The sequence below is a fragment of the Bombina bombina genome, chromosome 3, assembly GCF_027579735.1.
Source record: "Bombina bombina isolate aBomBom1 chromosome 3, aBomBom1.pri, whole genome shotgun sequence".
NCBI lineage: Eukaryota > Metazoa > Chordata > Amphibia > Anura > Bombinatoridae > Bombina > Bombina bombina.
In genome coordinates, this window is record NC_069501.1 from 286,439,627 (window position 1) to 286,461,837 (window position 22,211).

Consider the following 22,211-nt stretch of genomic DNA (forward strand, 5'->3'; position numbering starts at 1 on the left):
ATTTAATGGCGAGAAAAACGGTATATAATATGTGTGGGTACAGTAAATGAGTAAGAGGGAAATTACAGCTAAACACAAACACCGCAAAAATGTAAAAATAGCCTTGGTCCCAAACGGACAGAAAATGGAAAAGTGCTGTGGTCATTAAGGGGTTAAGGAATATGGTATCAACTGTTGTAAATTATTAAATTTTTTTTATTTAATATTGTTGCTTTTATGTACCATGTAATACCACCTTAACTAAGGGTGGGTGGCTTCCATGTGAGGCTCCGTAAGTTGCCTCTGATTGGTCACACACCTCCTTATATAGGTGGTGGTTACTTACCTTAAAGGGACAGTCTAGGCCAAAATAAACTTTCATGATTCAGATACAGCATGTAATTTTAAACAATTTTCCAATTTACTTTTATCACCAATTTTGCTTTGTTCTCTTGGTATTCTTAGTTGAAAGCTTAACCTAGGAGGTTCATATGCTAATTTCTTAGACCTTGAAGCCCACCTCTTTCAGATTGCATTTTAACAGTTTTTCACCACTAGAGGGTGTTAGTTCACGTATTTCATATAGATAACACTGTGCTCGTGCACGAGAAGTTATCTGGGAGCAGGCACTGATTGGCTAGACTGCAAGTCTGTCAAAAGAACTGAAAAAAGGGGCAGTTTGCAGAGGCTTAGATACAAGATAATCACAGAGGTTAAAAGTATATTATTATAACTGTGTTGGTTATGCAAAACAGGGAAATGGGTAATAAAGGGATTATCTATCTTTTAAAACAATAAAAATTCTGGTGTAGACTGTCCCTTTAATATCCTATGATTAAGCAACATTTGCGTTGTGAAACGCGTCAGTTTCTCTTTTTCCTTGACCCCTGCATGTCTATGCTATTGTAATCAATTTTTCTAATAAGTTTTTTATCTCCCTACTTCGAGTGCACAGGACCTCTTTGCTGTCAAAAGCAATACACCCTTACCTTTTATTCCAATGTAGCTTTACATGTACAATATAATCTAGCAGTTTAACTTGATGCCTTTTATTAAAAGAACATAATAAAACTTGTTGAATAAACTTTCTTAAAGGAACAGTCAAGTTAAAATTAAACTTTCATGATTCAGACAGGGCATGTAATTAGTGGTTAGCAGGTTAAACATACTGTGGTAACATCTGTCTAATTTCATGCTGTTAAACATATATGTAAACGACAGTGCTTTGTAGTGTCCTGTTATACAGATGCTGAAGGGTTAATAATTTAACCCTTGCTTGTTTATTTTGGAACTTGCTGTACAGTTATTCTTCCTATGTCAGTTATGTGCATGAGAGTAAGGAAGGAAATAAGTAGCATGATGATTTAACCGGCATTAAAGGGCTGTAACAGTGCAAAAAGAAAATGCTCTAATATGTTAGCACATTTATTATTGCACTGTTGCTTGCATATAACTATATGTCTAAACAATGAACATGGATTAAACACATAGTTAAAGTAACCTTCAGAGCAGCAATGCACTACTGGGAGCTACCTGAACACATCTGGTGAGCCAATGACAAAAGACAAACGTGTTATTATACAGGGTAAGGAAAAAGAAGCATTATTTGGGCACACTTACAGGTCGTACTACCATGTGAGGTCTGGTGGTAGAGTACGGTTTATGTAATCAAAACTTAATGATTCAATGATAAAACATAATGTTTAATAATCATGTTAAAATAGAAATGTGGACCATGCTACCATTTAAAAACTAATACAAAAAGAGTGTGTGTGTATTTAAAAACAGGTTTCCATATAGAGAGCACTGCTGTCTCTTAAATTCAGGCAAAAGCCTGAAAGTCAATAATTATATGATATTATATTTTAGATCGTAGGTGGTAGATTGCTTAAATACAATTGGGTAGATTGTATATTGTACAAACAAGTTATAAAATATGTCTCAGTGGTAATACTACAAACTGAGAGAAAGCAGAGTGAGATCTGCTCCCATTAACCCATTCATCAACTATAGATAGTTACGCCACACATATCCCACGTCAGGGAATATAGAGCATATAATTATTAATTCCAATAGTAGGATGTATCAATATTAACCCAATATTAGTACCCGTCTAGATTGATTTAGGTTACTATGGCAAATATACAATAAAAAAGAGGAGAATGGAATGTTACCGTTCCATTATAACCTCATAATCTGATAGTTAATGCCATAGAATCCCTTTAGGGGATAGAGCTTAATGCTTGTAGTAGTATAGATCAATTTTTAGATACCAGGTTTTAAGGCAATATACCAGAAAAAGCCAACATTAGCCAAAACGATCAGTTCTATTTAATTTAACAAATAGTAACACAGAACCCCTATTAGGGGATAGAGCTTAGTGCTCACAACAATTGTAGTATGATTTAAGTTTAAGGCTATATGCCGATAAAGGCCAACAATATTCACTACGATCTATTAATAATTTTTAGATTTCAACGATTAAAAGAGAAGCAGTGCGAACGCCTGACGCACGTTTCGCATCTGCTTTGTATACAGATCGTACTACAATTGTAATTATAGCCTGATGAAACAGCCCACAGGAGGCTGAGAAACACGTCGCTTTTTAAATAAAGTATATCTCTTTTTTTTAAACACACACTTGCTATTGTGGTGTTTGTCACCGTTTATTTTTCTGCTGAGATTTTTGGATTTTTTCCGGTGGGTGCTGCGGCTTGCCTGGAATTACACAGTCAACTGGGCGGCTGTGAGGTTCCAGTACGCTGACATTGCACCTGGAGGTGCTTTGTATCTTGTAAGTCTTACATTGCTCCTGTTACTGGGCTATGTTTTGTTTGCTTTTATTTGCTCATTCAGGCATAAAACAAAAGGACCCTATAAGGAAATCTGACTGAGTATCTGCTGGAGGTTACTAGTGAGCTGGACCACTGTGAAGTTCCAGTCTGTCTCAATAGCACCGTTGGGTGCTTTATGTTTGTGAGTATATTCATCTATTTGTGGCTATTTACATATGCTCTGGTTGTACTAGGCCATGGTGGCGCCTCTGTGTTTCTGTTTCTCAAGTGTTAATATAGCTCAACAGATTAGAAAGAGCTAATGGAATTCCAAATAAAGTTTATAAATTAACCATAAATAATTACAATACGGCAGAATCTTGAAGGTATCTTAATACAAATTGTATACAGATCAGCTTCTCATAAAATAATCTGTTTATAAAGCTCTATGCCATACTATTGTTATCTCTGAGCGTACATAGTAAAATGTTATAGAATTTGATGGTAGATAAGAACCAAAAAGGCCCATCAAGTCTACCCATAAAATATTTATTGTGGATATTCTCTACAGAAAAGCATGTTTGCATACATTTGATTGGCATGTGCATCTGTGTCTGAGGATGTGTCGTTAAAGTGAATTATTAATTCATTAATGTCCTAATTCTATATATTCAAATTATTTGTTAATATTGATACTCCGTCTGATGTGCTCCACCCAGAGGGCTGTTTTGAATTGTAACCACCTTGTTTGCCCACGCACCAGAAATCCCCAAAGCACAAATGCTCAGTTCTGCTTTTTACCAAGGACTACAAAAATGTTCCTTATTAGATGAAATATGTAATAATCACACCTGCATTTGGTATTCATCTGTATACATTCACTTGAACAGGAAATGTTATTCATACTCTTGTCTTATGACACACCCAGGGACACTCCTCAAGAAATGCTATGTACCAGGGATATTCTGCACTGTGATGAAACAGGGTTCAAGTTCAACATTGTGTGTGTACTTGTGTATGTGCATGCATGTGTGTGTGTATATATATATATATATATATATATATATATATATGTGTTTGTGTGTATATATATATATATATATATATATATATATATATATATATGTGTGTTTGTGTGTATATACTGTATATATATATATATATATATATATATATATATATATATATGTATGTGTGTGTATGTTTGTGTGCATGTGTGTGTATATATATATATGTTTGTGTGCATGTGTGTGTGTGTATATATATATATGTGTGTTTGTGTGTATATACTGTATATATATATATGTATGTGTGTGTGTATGTATATATATATATATATATATGTATGTGTGTGTGTGTTTGTGTGCATGTGTGTGTGTATATATATATATATATATATATATATATGTGTGTTTGTGTGTATATACTGTATATATATATATATATATATATATATATATATATATATATATATACTGTATATACTCACATATCTGATCTTTATACTCAATACAAATTAGAGACCCTCGATACAGAGGTAAAGTCAAGCTGATTCTCTCACACATACTGGCACATCATTACCGCACCCCCTCAGCATCCCTTCTATTTCTCGTCCTTTGATTGTCCGCTTGTTTCCACACACACCGTTTCATCGGATTGGCATTAGCTGACAGTCCCTGGGCCAGTGTGCAAGGAGAGGTGAGTCTGCTGCACAGCTTTCTCCTTGCCCGCTATGCTCTGACCAGTTTGCCAACCAGATTCAGCATCTCTGTATGCACTTTGTATTGATGGGGGACCGCAAAAAATAATATCACAAGCCATGTGCAGCCCGTGAGCCACCAGTTTTAGGTTTTAGTTGATGGAAGATTAGAATAACACTAACAGAGTATAATTAATTGGTTCCCATGCCAATTCCCAAAACATGTCAGGACAATAGACTTATTCATTTATTTCCAAGAACTATTATTGTCTGATGTTTCTATGAGCAAGTTTTGTTTGTTTGTTTTTCAAGCCTCTTTCTTGTAACCAATGATTTAAATTTTGCACAATCTACAGATATGGATTTGCTAAAAGGCACAATGTAATGTGATTTTTTTTTCTTCCCTTTAATTTGTCCCCAATGATCTATTCAACTTGCTAGAGTGTATTACATTGTTTACAAATAGCTCTTTTACATTTATTTTGCTATTTACATTTATTTTGCTGTTTTTGCCTGTTGTATCCTGAAAATGTCAGTACTGCTTATAGGAAAGCTAAATAAACAAGAAGGTTTAAAAGAAGTCACAACTCCAGTGGGGGATATGGCAGAAAAATACTAAAATTATAATTTTACATAGCTCTCTCTAAGGGACTGCTGATCTAAAGCTCTCAGGTGAGATGATCTCAGAAGTCTTATTAGTACGGTAAAGTACCTCAAAAAAATTTAAAAGACAAATTTACCTTAAAAAATGTAATTTTTCTCCATGGCGGCAAGTTTTTGATTACTGTGCTGTACGTATTGGTCTCACTGGGTATACAATAAGAGATAAGGCATGGAGGATTTGTGTATCATAGATTGAAACCCATTTTCTGTACACTGTGCCTTTAAAGAGACAAAAAGGTGCACTGCAGAACATTTCAAATTCAATTAAAATAGTTTATTAAGCCTCATAATATAGTGGTTTCACAATTTACAGTATGAAAACGGTTGCAATCTCATTATTGAAGATGAGGTAAGCTGTGTCTACTTTCCTAAGGAATTCATTTCTTGCACCATTCTTCTTGATTTTAGATGAAAATGGAATGAGGTCTACTCAATGAATTATTTTTTTTTAATGAACAAAAGTTTTTATTGAGTTTTACAGTGTATAATTTACATTTGACAAAGAATTCCATCTCTGCTAAATTTTAAGTCATTGAACATGGTTACACATACCTCATATACAAAAGCACAAATTAAGCATAATATATTATTATCAGTAATAACCTCTCAAAACCCTGTGGAGGAGAGGACCCAGCCAGTAAGAAGACCCATGGTGCTCTATCTATCACACCCCCCCCTGCCCCGGGGGAGACTGGATACATCCCAAAGGGAGGGGAAGGGTAATGGGATGTGACCCACCCAGACAAGCTGGGCAGGAGCGGGAGAGGCAGGGGGGCACCCACTTCATAACTCTTTTGGTTTTAGTCAGGTGTTCTGAATCTTTGCTGTCTATTTCTATTTCTAGCTTCGGAGTACATTATCCAGGGTTCCCATATCCTCAAAAATTGCTCCTTATTGTCTAGTATGTCTGCAGAAGCACTACTCATCTGATAGTAGAAATCAATCTTATTCTTGATTAACAAAAATGATGGCAACGATGTCTTCCAGTATCTAGCTATGTTTAGTTTAGTTATCGTACAGATAAGTGCTATTAATTTATTAACTCTTGAATTCAGACCTGGTAGGGGTTCATGTAGCAGTGCCTGAGTAGGGGATAAATTAATTTGTCTTTCCAAAATTTCACTCAGAAGAGATGACATTTGGGACCATATATTAATTACATGACAACAATGCCACCACATATGGGAGTATGTCCCTCTTTCATTGCAACCTCGTAAACAATTTGTGTTAGCCTGAATCTTATGTATTCTGGAGGGGTGAAAGTACCATCGGAATGCCACTTTTATGAAATGTTCTTTTAAATGGGCACATATCGAAAAAGAAGTGTCAGACCTAAGAGTGTCACACCACTTTTCTGCTGACCAGGTGAAATTTAATTCAGACTCCCATTTTATGATGAATGGTAATTTATTTAACTTAGGAGGTGTATTGAATTGAATATAAAGGTCGGAGATTGCTCCTCTAATCCTACTGGTGGCCAGGCACAACCTCTCTACATAAGAACTAGCAGACATCTTATCGTTACCTAAAACTTCAGCTACCCTGGCTCTCAACTGAAGGTAGTGAAACCAACTGGCAACCCCCGACCTTTTGAGTTCAGCATAATGATGGAAAGTTATAACCTTAGTCCCCTCAAGAGCATCTGCAATTCGATATAGTCCCTTGTTTGCCCATTTCTCCTGTGTATCTTGGTCATAACTAGTGGATAACGTTACCAGCGGGGGTCGCTTTCGATCCCCTCTGAAGCAAGGGGTATTTGGTTGTCAAGGTGTCCCACATTATCAATGTATGTGCTATGGTGATAAAGGATCTCCAATTAGTGGGTCTATCTTTTTTTTTAGACCACAAGAGTTTATAAATAGGGTATGTCTTCATCATGTCTGATTCTATCTGTACCCATTGGATTTTATCTAAATGATTATGCCACAGGGTGGATTGTGCCATTCTAGCCGCGTAATAATAGGATGTTAAATCCGGCAGCCCCATCCCTCCTCCCACCTTATGTCTACTAAGGGTTTGTTTGTTTACTCTAGATCTTTGGTATTTCCATATAAAAGCTATTATGTCTTTTTGTATTTTCTGTAGTGTTGAGGTGGGTACATTTATAGGTAATGACCGAAAAAGATATAGAATTTTAGGCAGAACTGTCATCTTGACCGAAGTCAATCTGCCATATAGGGAGATATTAAGCTTGTTCCATCTGGATAGTAAATTTTTAATGTGCGTAAACAAAGGTATGTAGTTTAGTTTATATAGATGATCCAGATTGCTTGGAATGTTTCATACCCCTGTCAGACCAAGTAAAGTCAAAATTCAGTGTTAAAAGTGTTTTAGTGTGTTCTGGAAGATGTACACTAATAGCCTCACACTTATCATTATTAATCTTGTAACCCGAGATATTGGCAAATTTGCCAATAGTCGAGTATAGTAGGGGGAGAGAGATCATAGGTTTAGTGACAGACAGAATAACATCATCTGCAAACAGGCTGATCTTATGTTCCTGGTCTTGTATTTTAATGCCTGTAATATCTACGTTTTGCCTGATGCTGGCTGCTAATGGTTCGATGCATAGTGCAAATAGTAGTGGTAATAAAGGGCAGCCCTGCCTGGTTCCATTAAGAATTGTTATAGATGAAGACTTATACCCAGCTATTTTAATAAAGGCAGAAGGGTTAGAATATATTGTAGAAATAGCCGCACAAAAATTTCCCGTAAAGCCCATATGTTTTAATACTAAGTCCAAATAGCCCCATTTTACACGGTCAAATACCTTCTCTGCATCCAGGGAAAGAAACAGAGAAGGCACAGCCTGCTTGGATGAGTAATCTATGAGATCTATTACCTTCCGAATGTTATCTGGAGCCTCCCTGTTGCAAATAAATCCCACCTGGTCCTGATGGACAAGTTTTGGGAGAATATCATTTAGCCTGACTGCCAGGATTTTGGTAAACAATTTAATGTCTAAGTTAATTAACGAGATAGGTCTGTAATTTTTACAAAGTTGCTTGCATTTTCCAGGTTTAGGCAACACTGATATACGAGCCTCTAGAAGTTCCTTAGGGATCTCTCCACCTTCTAGCATATGGTTAAATATTGTAACTAAGATGGGGCTAATATCTTGCATAAGTGTTTTATAAAAAATACCAGAGTATCCATCAGGACCAGGTGCCTTTCCAATCTTTAGACTACGGATTGCTTGTTTCACTTCTTGAGTAGTTATTCGCGCGTTCAACTTATCTAAGTTTCCCTCCTCAATTTTAGGTAGTTTACAGGCCTGCAAAAAATTATTGGTATCTAAGGCTAAATCAAGTGGGTTACCTTGTGTCGGTATAGTGTATAGTTTTTGATAATATTGAGCAAAAGTATTCGCAATGATCTGCGGGTGATTAGAAACCTGTCCATTCAATGTTTGAATTTGTGAGACAGAAGTTATCCTAGATATTTCTTTTAATTTAAAAGCCAACATCTTGTCCGGTTTATTAGCTTGTATAAAATATTGAGCATCCACAAGTTTCAAGGATCTGGTTACCTCGCTTGTCAGCAACTTATCTAGTGAATATTTTCTGTCTTTCAACAATCTGAGTGTCCTGTCATCATGTGTTAAATGATGTTGGGATTGCAGATTCTGTATATCTTGTTTTAAGTGCTCAATCTGTGCTACATAACCCCTATTCTGCTTATTGGATTCTTTTATCAAGATGCCTCTCGCAAAGGCCTTTAGTGCCCCCCATATATGCATAGGATTAGTCACTGAGTCATGGTTTGTCTCTAAAAAGTGTGCTATTTCTGTCTGAAAACTTTGTGTGAAAACTTTGTCTCTAAATAAAGTTGGATTTATTGTCCAGCTTCTGCCCCTGTAAGGGTCAATCAAGCCAGATATTCTTGTCAACACTATATTATGGTCCGACCATGTTGCAGGCAAAATATCCAAAGCCATTATCAAAGGAGTCATGATCTGGCTAAGTAGAATATAATCCATTCTAGAATACACATTGTGTACACTAGAGTAAAATGAGTAATCTCTGGTTTTCGGGTTGATGTATCTCCAGCTGTCCACCAAATTATGATCTAATAGAAAGTCATACATGAGTTTTTTAGAGTTTTGGGAAGAAGGTTTGTGTGGGATCGATGATTTATCTAATTCTGAATTAAGTACCAAATTAATATCTCCCCCTATGATTAGCCTTGATTTCTTCCAAGTAGTAAGCAATTTACCTATCTTAGACATAAAAAGGGCTTGAGACTCATTGGGAGCATATATGTTGCCAAGAATTACATGTGAGTCATGTATTCTGCCCTTAACAATAATAAATCTGCCCAACTTATCTATTATTACCTCATCCTCTTTGAAATTTAGGTCTGAGTGGATTAAGATGGACACTCCGCATTTTTTAGATTGGCGTGTGGCATGGAATTGGGTGGAGAAACCTCTATCCCAATACTTCAGGGTTTTCACTTTTGTAAAATGGGTTTCCTGTAATAAGATTATGTGGGCCTTCAGGGATTTATATGTGTCTAGAGCCTTACGTCTCTTAACATTTGAGTGTAACCCTCTAACATTGTGAGAGACTATATTTATAGACATTTCTTAGTCATGTGAAAGATGTTCTTATTACACATGTTGAAAGACTCACCAACTGCAGTACGGCTGGGTCTCCCTCCCCCGGCAAATACAGATCTATTAGCCACTTTTTGAAATGTACGTGAAGGCATAGGTTTACCTGCTTGTAGTGCACAAGTAGTCAAGGTGGAAAAACATTTGTCAATTAGTTCAAACAACAAGGAAACAAACAACAATGAACCAGTATTGGTCATAACTAGCAATAGGAATCCTGTAAAGTTAAAGAACAAAACATCATGAAAAATAATAAAGAACATGAAAAACAATATGAACTTCGGACATATAATATCAGCACATTAGATACATGTTTCAGAAATGTCCAACATTTGAATCATTGGAATGACCTAAATGCATGAGTGAATGAATGAATGAATGAATGAAAGGTGGATCTCTTTCTGACTAATCCTTACTAACTATTTAAACAATGACACACAGGAGTTCTGAGTCAGATCTCATCAATTGTAACAAGATTCTTGAGTTAACCCCCATAAGAAAAATCCAATGAGGTCTCTGACTCCCCCATTTGGGGACATGAAAGAAAACTTATAAGTTGTCTCTTCGACTCAGGTTGGGCTTTCCGAATCATGATTTCTCCTTGGAGTTTTCCCATTTTTGAGAACTGGTGTCCAGGTACGTGTCAGAGATTTTCGCTGAGGTTTGGGCGATTGTGCTGGAGGGGGCGTTCCTCTACCGATGTGAAGTTTGTTCAAAATCGACTGTCCTTCCTCAACTGTGGCACAGGAAAAAGATGTTTTGTCTACTGTGAAGGACAATCGAAAAGGAAATCCCCATCTATATTTGATTTGGGCATTGGCTAGGGCTGCTACTATTGGTTTGAATTCTCTCCTTTTCCTCAAAGTAATAGGCGATAAATCAGCAAAAATTTGTATTTTGTGGCCTTCATAGGTGATTTCTTGAACTCCTCGGACAACTTGCATGATTCTATCTTTGATGTGATAATAATGGAGTTTTGTTATAACATCTCTGTGAGCTCCCGGAGTTGGAGGCTTGGTTAGAGCCTGACGTACTCTGTCCATAAGGAGAAATTATGTCTCCTCATCCGGCAATAACTGTTGGAAGATCTGAGTTACAGTATCAGAGAGATTGTTATATTTTTCTGGTAAATTGCGTATGCGGATGTTGGATCTGCGCGATCTGTTTTCCAGATCCTCCAGATGATCTTCCAATTTCTGTATTTGAGCTTGTTGGGAGCTTACTGTGTCCTGTAGTTCCGGGATTTCTTCTACTATTTCATCAACTTTATCTTCTATAGCCGAAGTTCTTTCACCTATGTCTGCGATATCTTGCTTTAGTTCTGATAAGGCTGATCTCATTTCCTCATGAAACATTTGTTTTATTTGCTTTAAAAGGGCCTCGTTTGAGGTATTTGACTTGGGCGGAGACGGAGAGGAATCCGCTATATCTTCAACTGGTTCCATCTGTTGAGAGGAATCTAACATAGCTAGTTTCTTTTTCTGTTGTGATTTTGATAAACACTCTTTGACTGACTGCGTACGGCTTTTCATATTGAAGGCACTGTTAGGAATGATGTATTAATAGAGAGAAGAGAGAAACAAACAGAAAAACTGAAATTTATTCTGTATAGAACCTGCTTAGTGGTTTTGTAGCTTCTGTTGCATAGAACAATACCACTTTGTTGCCAATATAGCAGCCTCACAGCTCGAAATCTTTTTTAGAGATCCACCTATATTATTATCTACTCAGTCATGTCCGAAAGGTTCATCCATTAACCATTTAGTCCCACATCATGTCTTCCTCTGCAAAAACTTGCAATAGTGGGCGAATTATCTGGACTGATGGAGAGGGTCTGAATAGGGTATTGTGTGTCAGGGCCGGCTAAATATACCTCTCCTGTATTCCTTGTTGCCCAAAGGCCTTTAGGCTAGAGGATGAGAGATCAGCGAGTGGAAATAGCCCCTGTGAGTACTATATTACCCTATCTGTGGACCATCTTTTAGATGATCGTCATGTAGGATGGTAATTATGCTTCACTTTAGTCCAAAATATGAGCAGTTGCAAAAATAAAGCACTCAACTCCCCAGGGAAGCTGTCCTCACAGGACCATCACGGAGAGGGAATCTTGGATATGACCCACCAGTACTGGGACTGGCAGAAAAGGGGTGGGGAGAGAGTGCTTGTGTCTGCTGTAGATATTTCTCCAAAACTGTTAATCAGTAGTAGCCAAACAAAGCAGTTTCTGACCGCCTCAACTCTCCAGGACTGATTAATTCAGTGTCTCTCCTTATAGTCTCTAGATGTGTCTGCCTGATAAAGTTGGGGAGCAAAGTTGCAAATACTCTTTAAATGAAAGCCTGAGTAGGGGATGGTAGCTGTGATATTATTGTGCTGCAGCATGGAAATGCACCTAGTTCAAAAGTCTTTCTCCACACTTGTAATTAGGATGCTGTGCTGTTATTAATGGCTCTTGCTGCACTAAACCTCTCTGGCCCCCTCAATATATAATGTGCCAACCCCACCTTTTCCACTCCATAAAAAATGCAAAAGGAGAGAAAAGTGGTAATGAAGAAAAAAAAAAAAAAAAAAGAAGAGAAAAAGTGTCTTTAAAATGGCATTTGGCGCCTAAATCACAAATGGGCTTTTTCTCTTTTTCAATTGAGCAGATCTTCCTGTAATGGAAGGCCCACCTTGGGACACCTCTCCAGTTATTAAAGAGTTATGATGCAGGGTCTTGAATGTCTCTCCCCCACCCAGCTTCGGCCGAAAATGTGGATAGGCCCAGGGCCCTTTCTCTGCTTTATAAAGTGCCCCTTTGTCTTAGCTATGATGTCAATTAGCCCCACTAGTGCTTGACCGCATCTGTTACACTGACCTTAGGTAGTTTGGTGATCTTTAAAGAACTTTTTGTGAGGGGGTTTCCTGGTTTTGTTCTGGTTCTCAAAACCGGATTGAGTTCCGTTTTTCCCAATCTTAAAAAAGGCTCCTTGTATTGATAATCCTCTGCTTGGGGATGTTGCTCCTTATCCTTTTAAGGCTTTATGAATTTTTTTTTTAAATACTTTTAAAATATTAAGTTTTAAAACATCATTGAGCAACACATGCCCAGTATATCCATCATGCCCATATACAATGGCATTCATAAACATAACTCCTATTGTCCTATTGCCATACACACACATGGGCTCTATTAACCCATTTTGTTTTTTATTGATCATCAGCCATAATAGGTTGTTCAGTTTGCCATCAGTGAAAAATGGAAATCAAATCTTGTGGCAGGTATCCAGCTCAGCGTTTTTTGACTCGGAAACATTGTCATTGCTTTGTTAATTAAGAAAACGAAATTCTGATAGAAAAAGAAAATGGAAAGATATTATCAACCCCTTGTCAGTTGTCAGCCCTAGATTTCAATGTATCACAATCTGAAATTGCTTTTAGAGATTACAGGCCTCAGCTACTGATAGCACCAGATAAACCTGTTTTTTGTTGTAATGTTTTTGATATCAGCATTAAAAAAGAAAATGCAAACAAAAATTATCAATACAATGGCCATTTCACAGGTAAATTTTTTGTTGATATTGATAAGTGAAATGTACGCAATTAACCTGTTGTAGTCCAACACCATTAGGACAATTTAAAGGGACAGTGTATACACCAATTTCCATATAACTGCATGTAATAGACACTACTATAAGAATAATATGCACAGATACTGATATAAAAATCCAGTATTAACCTTTTAAAAACGTACTAAGAAGCTCCCAATTTAGCACTGTCGATGAGGTTAGGCTGGGACACCCACTGAAATGGCCTGAGAAAGCAGGAAGAGCAGACCCTCCACCGCCTCCCCTGCATATGAAAAGCCCATTACACAAGCAGGAGTCTGTAGACATCAGTATACATCTACAACTTTGGGGTTTGGTTAGGAGTCTGAATATCAGCATAATGCTACTTAAAAATAAGCAAAACTCCGGAATTTTACAGATCTAAATATTGCAGCAGTGACATATACGGCCAGCTGGGAGCCATGGATCGGATGAAGAAGATCAAGAGGCAGCTGTCTATGACGTTAAGGGGAGGGCGGACAACAGAGAAAACTTCAGGGGACCATACTGAGCCCATTACTTTGGAGGAGAATAGCAACAGTGATAATGAGATTGTGCACGAAGATCTCAAGATGGGATCTGATGGGGAGAGTGACCAAGCATCCGGCTCTTCAGATGAAGTTCAGTCACCAGTACGAGTGAGGATGAGGAATAACGTGGCGCGCAAAATATCCACAGAGGATGTGAATAAGCGCCTGTCTCTACCAGCCGATATCCGTCTTCCTGAAGGGTACTTGGAGAAGTTGACACTCAGTGCCCGCCATTTGATAAACCTCTGAGCCGGCGATTGAGGCGAGTCTCCTTGTCCGAGATTGGGTTTGGAAAACTGGAGACTTATGTCAAACTAGACAAACTTGGTGAGGGTACATATGCCACAGTGTATAAAGGCCGCAGTAAACTAACCGAGAATCTGGTGGCACTGAAGGAAATTCGCCTAGAACACGAGGAGGGCGCCCCATGCACTGCTATTAGAGAAGTTTCTCTACTAAAAGACTTAAAACATGCAAACATAGTTACTCTGCACAATATAATCCACACGGAGAGAACGCTGACATTGGTCTTTGAATATCTGGACAAAGACTTGAAGCAGTATCTGGATGACTGTAGCAATATGATAAACATGCATAATGTGAAGCTCTTCCTCTTCCAGCTTCTACGGGGATTGCACTATTGTCATCGACGAAAAGTACTTCACAGAGACCTGAAACCACAGAACCTTCTGATAAATGAGAAGGGGGAACTCAAACTAGCAGATTTTGGCCTGGCACGCGCCAAATCCATCCCCACCAAGACATACTCTAATGAAGTGGTGACACTGTGGTACAGACTGCCAGATATATTACTAGGATCCACAGAGTATTCCACCCAGATTGATATGTGGGGTGTTGGGTGCATCTTCTATGAGATGGTTACAGGACGACCACTTTTCCCAGGATCTACAGTGGAGGAACAGTTGCACTTTATATTTCGGATACTTGGAACTCCTACTGAGGAGACATGGCCGGGAATTCACTCCAATGAGGAGTTTAAAACGTATAATTACCCCAAATATTACCCAGATCCCATCCAGAAGCATGCAGCTAGGCTGGACACAGATGGAGCTAATTTGTTATCCAAACTACTGCAGCTTGAAGGAAAGAGAAGGATCTCAGCAGAGGACGCAATGAGGCACTTGTACTTCCAGGAGCTTGGAGAAAGGATTCACAAACTGCCAGACACTACTTCCATCTTTACACTGAAAGAAATTAGTCTGGAGCCAGAGAATAATCAAAGACCTATTTCAGAGCCAGTTCATATACAGTCTCGTCGGCTCAGTCTTGTGCTCGGATGAATTCAAAGAATTTTGTCTTCAGTGAATCAATGTGATCCTGATGGCTGGAAGGAGAAATCTGCACTTAGAAGAGCTGGACAGACTGCTCTCTGTGCCCATAGCTGGAGGACAAGTGAATGTGGATATTAGGCAGTGCCAGCATGTGGCACCTACAGAACCCATATTATATCTACCCATGTCGTGCTGTTGCAGTGCGGACAATGTGCTGCTGTCCCTCCCGGGATTCCTGCCACATCATGCTGTGCTCCTATTATGACTCCTTTCCTTGCTATTCCTTGTGCTTGTCCTCTCCTCCCTAAGGCATGGGAAGATTTTCTCTTTACCCACAAGCCCCCTCTCTTTCAGTTGTCCTTGGGATTTAAGTATGAATTTTTATGACCTCTTAGTGAGGATGGAAGTCAACGGTTGAACAGGATGCAAACTGTTTACTGCAGAAGACCAAGATATATGGGGGAAATCAGAAGAAGGACAAATTGTTATCTGAAAGATGGGACCATTGTGGATGTTGAACAGGAGAGAGGTTAAATATAGGTTAGGTGAAGCTATATCTAAAGAATTACTGTATGTAGTAGGAGTCTGAGTTAAGGAATCCTTTAGATGGTGTGATAGGAGGGCTCTGCAGGTAGTTGTTTGGGGGGTTAAAGTGATGCTCTGAACAAGCCTGCAGAGCATATGGAGATATCCGTTACAATAAACCAATGACAGATACCCTGGCAAATTGTACAGGGGACCACATATTCACCCCAAAACTAGGCCGTTTACTAAAGCTCTAGTTCCATTTCTAACACTGCGGGTACTAGAAGCTGCTCAGACGTGGATGTTGGTACCACACGTCTCCAAGGCAAGGTCACTACATTTCTCAGGTATAAGGGGCAGAGCTGTGTCTGTTGCAGAGGGCTCAGTATTATTGAAGGGGATAGTGAGCAGGTACCAATGCTCTGCAGATTATAATGGAAGGCAGCATCTTCACTAGGAGAATGAATAAGGGCTGCATGGGAGAATACTTGTCTCCTATATCTGTGCATGTGCAGGGCCCAATTCTGGTTCCTGTGGAGATTGCACTTGCTTTTCTAGAAGAAACATTGTCTGCCATCCAGGGGAGGAGCAAGGCAGGGACTGACCCCTCTTCCTGCTACATATCAAATATATGAACAAATATTAAAAAAAAAGTTTTGAAAAACAAAAAAAAAAAAAAAAAAATAAGCAAAACTATACATTGTTACAAAAACACACCCAGATGGGCTATACAGGTAAAACTAGAAAAATTAGAATATCGTGCAAAAGTTAATTTATTTCATTAATGCAACTTTAAAGGTGAAACTAATATATGAGATAGACTCATTACATGCAAAGCAAGATAGTTCAAGCCGTGATTTGTCATAATGTGATGATTATGGCTTACAGCTCATGAAAACCCCAAATCCACAGTCTCAGAAAATTAGAATATTGTGAAAAGGTGCAAAATTCTAGGCTCAAAGTGTCCCACTCTAATCAGCTAATTAAGCCATAACACCTGCAAAGGGTTCCTGAGCCTTTAAATGGTCTCTCAGTCTGGTTCAGTAGGAATCACAATCATGGGAAAGACTGCTGACCTGACAGTAGTGAAGAAAACCATCATTGACACCCTCCATAAGGAGGGAAAGCCTCAAAAGGTAATTGCAAAAGAAGTTGGATGTTCCCAAAGTGCTGTATCAAAGCACATTAATAGAAAGTTATGCGGAAGGGAAAAGTGTGGAAGAAAAAGGTGCACAAGCAGCAGGGATGACCGCAGCCTGGAGAGGATTGTCAGGAAAAGGCCATTCAAAAGTGTTGGGGACTTTCACAAGAGCCACCACACACAGACAGATTCTGGATATGGGCTTCAAATGTTGTATTCCTCTTGTCAAGCCACTCTTGAACAACAAACAATGTCAGAAGTGTCTTACCTGGGCTAAAGAAAAACAAACCTGGTCTGTTGCTCAGTGCTCCAAAGTCCTCTTTTCTGATGAGAGCAAATTTTGCATCTCATTTGGAAACCAAGGACCCAGAGTATGGAGGAAGAATGGAGAGGCACACACTGCAAGATGCTTGAAGTCCAGTGTGAAGTTTCCACAGTCTGTGTTGATTTGGGGAGCCATGTCATCTGCTGGTGTTGGTCCACTGTGCTTCATTAAGTACAGGGTCAATGCAGCCGTCTACCAGGAGATTTTGGAGCACTTCATGATTCCTTCCGCAGACGAGCTCTATGGGGATGCTGACTTCATTTTCCAGCAGGACTTGGCACCTGCCCACACTGCCAAAAGCACCAAAACCTGGTTCGATGACCGTGGGATTACTGTGCTTGATTGGCCAGCAAACTCGCCTGACCTGAACCCCATAGAGAATCTATGGGGCATTGCCAAGAGAAAGATGAGAGGCATGAGATCGAACAATGCAGAAGACTTGAAGGCCGCTATTGAAGCATCCTGGTCTTCCATAACACCTCAGCAGTGCCACATGCTGATAGCTTCCATGCCACGCCACATTGAGGCAGTAATTGCTGCAAAAAGGGGCCCAAACCAAGTACTGAGTACATACAGTATGCATGCTTATATTTTTCAGAGGTCCGATATTGTTCTACAGGTATGTACAATCCTTGTTTCATTGATTGCATGTAATATTCTAATTTTCTGAGATTGTGGATTTGGGGTTTTCATGAGCTGTGAGCCATAATCATCACAATTATGACAAATCACGGCTTGAAATATCTTGCTTTGCATGTAATGAGTCTATCTCATATATTTGTTTCACCTTTTAAGTTGCATTAGTGAAATAAATTAACTTTTGCACGATATTCTAATTTTTCGAGTTTCACCTGTATCAATGGATCATCTACAAAACATTTATGCAAAGAAAAATCTTGAGTACAATGTCCCTTTTTAACAGGGGTATGATTGTTATGTGGGCATGTGTGTTTGATGGGATCTATGTTGATAATACTGTACCAGTGCTTATTATACTTACATTTTGGATCCTGGATGCCACTAAACAACACAGAACGCCAAGGAATAAGGTCTCATTCTTGCCGCTTGTGGCATTCAGCTCTTTTTGAAGCCGGATTTCTTCTTGTGAAAGTGCAATACACTAAGATCTGGATTTGAACAGACCCCCAAAAAAGAGCCGAATGCCACATTCGGATCCTAACGAAGAATCTGAATGCACAACCCTACAAAATACAGACATTTTAATAACCTGTTTGCAAATGTGTCTTCTAGATGCTGTGGTTATTTTCATTTTCTCCAGTTCTCGCAGTTCTCATTTACTGTGCGAGGTATTATGTATTTGGGCAATTATAGAATTAAATATGTCAATTACAAAAATGTCCACTAGCTAAGGACTGTAAGAGAGGGGTTAAGAGAACCTCAAGGAATCTAGATAATGGCTTTAGAAGTTCATCCGATATGGCGTTATCTAGTTTCAGTGTTTTTTACCCATGTTTCACTTGAAAATGATACTCAGTAAGAAGTTGAAAAATCCAGATTGGGATTTTATCAAGTCTCTTGAGCTCTCAAATTGGATAAATGAAAAAGGGTCTTATAAATGTTATAAGTAAAGTGAGTTAGGATTATGTTCTCATTGAGCAGAACTGCCCCATCATACATATAGGCAGATTTTTCTGCAATCTAATGAGTTATAGGTGCCAAGCAACAACAGAAATAAAGTGCTCATTTGTTGTTAGATTGTGATCAACCTCTTTATTTTAAATGCTTTTATGTCTCTTTAAGAAAGGTCTATACAGTAACAAATTGACTGACGTTGTAATGGGCACTCAAGTTTAATTTAGAGGTCAGGATGTGCCCAGTATTTAGGAAGAAAATAAACTAATTGCTTGTCATTTCTGCATTTTGCCTGCAGATGGCGGTGTAAGACAAGCTGTTTCAAAGAAAAAATAAAATCAGACTGATTATGTTGAGTGTTTTCAATTTGCTTGAAAAAATACTCGGTTTAGTAAACATAGTTTCATAAGATTCCTTTTCTGGTGTGTTTGTGAGAGTTTTTATTTTTTAAAGATGGGAAAAAGTGAAGAAAAGTGGATAAAATAAGAGTTCAACAAAAAAAAAACATTTAAACGTTTTAAACTTAAGTATTTCACTCATATATACACATTTTCATTTATTGATTTTATATAAGAAAAGGTTTTAAAAGGGATATGGTATATGACAAGGTGTTTGACTGGGATGGATTCAAAAGTGTGTGTGTGCATACAGAGGAAAAAGCAAGGATCTATAATAAACAAGAGGATCCTTATTTATTCTAACCAAACGAGTGGTCTAAATAATCATAGTAGTGACCATAACCGGCATCGAACATATCAATCTAGCCAACATTATCGTAAAGTTGCAGATTCCTTTATACTAACCGTAGGCAAATGGGGCAATACATATAGCCTATTTCTACAACTTGCAATTGGCCACCTTAAATACCTGCAAGGCTTAATGGGCTCACCAAACCAAGTGTGTGTTCCAATTAATCAGTGCTAGGTAGTTACAGGTATTCAAATCAACAAAATGACAAGGGTGCCCAAATTTATGCACCTGTCTAATTTCGTTTTCATGCATGTTGCACATTTTCTGTTAATCCAATAAACCTCATTTCACTACTGAAATATTACTGTGTCCTTCAGTTATTTGATAGATCAAAATGAAATTGCTGATCCAAACACCCAATTATTTATAAATAAAAATCATGGAAATTGTCAGGGGTGCCTATACTTTTGCATACAACTGTGTATATATATATATATATATATATATATATATATATATATATATACATACACACACACACACACATTTCACTTAGAAGGAAAATGTTTTTATTTTTAACTCTCTATATATATATATATATATATATATATATATATACTGTATTTATGTATATGCAACATATATCTATATACTGTATATCTATAGATATATAGATATATATTTTACAAAAAAATATACAGGTATACAGGGAGTGCAGAATTATTAGGCAAATGAGTATTTTGACCACATCATCCTCTTTATGCATGTTGTCTTACTCCAAGCTGTATAGGCTCGAAAGCCTACTACCAATTAAGCATATTAGGTGATGTGCATCTCTGTAATGAGAAGGGGTGTGGTCTAATGACATCAACACCCTATATCAGGTTTGCATAATTATTAGGCAACTTCCTTTCCTTTGGCAAAATGGGTCAAAAGAAGGACTTGACAGACTCAGAAAAGTCAAAAATAGTGAGATATCTTGCAGAGGGATGCAGCACTCTTAAAATTGCAAAGCTTCTGAAGCATGATCATCGAACAATCAAGCGTTTCATTCAAAATAGTCAACAGGGTCGCAAGAAGCGTGTGGAAAAACCAAGGCGCAAAATAACTGCCCATGAACTGAGAAAAGTCAAGCGTGCAGCTGCCAAGATGCCACTTGCCACCAGTTTGGCCATATTTCAGAGCTGCAACATCACTGGAGTGCCCAAAAGCACAAGGTGTGCAATACTCAGAGACATGGCCAAGGTAAGAAAGGCTGAAAGACGACCACCACTGAACAAGACACACAAGCTGAAACGTCAAGACTGGGCCAAGAAATATCTCAAGACTGATTTTTCTAAGGTTTTATGGACTGATGAAATGAGAGTGAGTCTTGATGGGCCAGATGGATGGGCCTGTGGCTGGATTGGTAAAGGGCAGAGAGCTCCAGTCCGACTCAGACGCCAGCAAGGTGGAGGTGGAGTACTGGTTTGGGCTGGTATCATCAAAGATGAGCTTGTGGGGCCTTTTCGGGTTGAGGATGGAGTCAAGCTCAACTCCCAGTCCTACTGCCAGTTTCTGGCAGACACCTTCTTCAAGCAGTGGTACAGGAAGAAGTCTGCATCCTTCAAGAAAAACATGATTTTCATGCAGGACAATGCTCCATCACACGCGTCCAAGTACTCCACAGCGTGGCTGGCAAGAAAGGGTATAAAAGAAGAAAATCTAATGACATGGCCCTCCTTGTTCACCTGATCTGAACCCCATTGAGAACCTGTGGTCCATCATCAAATGTGAGATTTACAAGGAGGGAAAACAGTACACCTCTCTGAACAGTGTCTGGGAGGCTGTGGTTGCTGCTGCACGCAATGTTGATGGTGAACAGATCAAAACACTGACAGAATCCATGGATGGCAGGCTTTTGAGTGTCCTTGCAAAGAAAGGTGGCTATATTGGTCACTGATTTGTTTTTGTTTTGTTTTTGAATGTCAGAAATGTATATTTGTGAATGTTGAGATGTTATATTGGTTTCACTGGTAAAAATAAATAATTGAAATGGGTATATATTTGTTTTTTGTTAAGTTGCCTAATAATTATGCACAGTAATAGTCACCTGCACACACAGATATCCCCCTAAAATAGCTATAACTAAAAACAAACTAAAAAACTACTTCCAAAACTATTCAGCTTTGATATTAATTAGTTTTTTGGGTTCATTGAGAACATGGTTGTTGTTCAATAATAAAATTAATCCTCAAAAATACAACTTGCCTAATAATTCTGCATTCCCTGTATATACAAATAATTAAAAATAAAACAAACATTTTCTTCAAAGGGAAGAATACAGGTTTCTGATGTATTTGTAACACACCTATGGCTTTAGTGCAGTTAGCCTAGTGCACCTTTGAGTTAGCTCACGAGTGGGAATATAAAAAGGCTTTTGTAGATGTAGAGCACCTAAAGTCTAGGGGAAAGGGATTTAGCACAGTCATGATATCCAGGTTTTAGCATGCCTCAGTCTTTCACGTGTGCGCTTTTTACTTTTTAACTTGTAATACGAGTGCTAGCATGGGAGTACTATATATTAACCTTGAGTGCAGTTAATGCTCAAGAGCGATAAAAATGTATTGCTTCACTTGCAATCAAGGCCAAAATGTTTAATTATGCATAGTAAAAAAAACAACCTCTGCAATATATTCACTGCACACACATGCACACACATGCACACACACACACATGCACACACACACACATGCACACACACACACACACATGCACACACACAACTAGGCCTTTGTCTAGGGTAGTAGGATTTTACG

General features: G+C 38.3%; 1 protein-coding gene across 1 annotated transcript; it reads left to right on the top strand.

Annotated features, from left to right (window-relative positions):
• Positions 1-13,735: 13,735 nt before the first annotated feature.
• Positions 13,736-16,342, top strand: LOC128653194 (cyclin-dependent kinase 16-like). Its single transcript, XM_053706339.1, is given in 2 exon segments — positions 13,736-14,075; positions 14,078-16,342. Coding segments are annotated over 2 exon segments (1,407 nt in total). The 5' UTR covers positions 13,736-13,739; the 3' UTR covers positions 15,149-16,342.
• Positions 16,343-22,211: the final 5,869 nt, after the last annotated feature.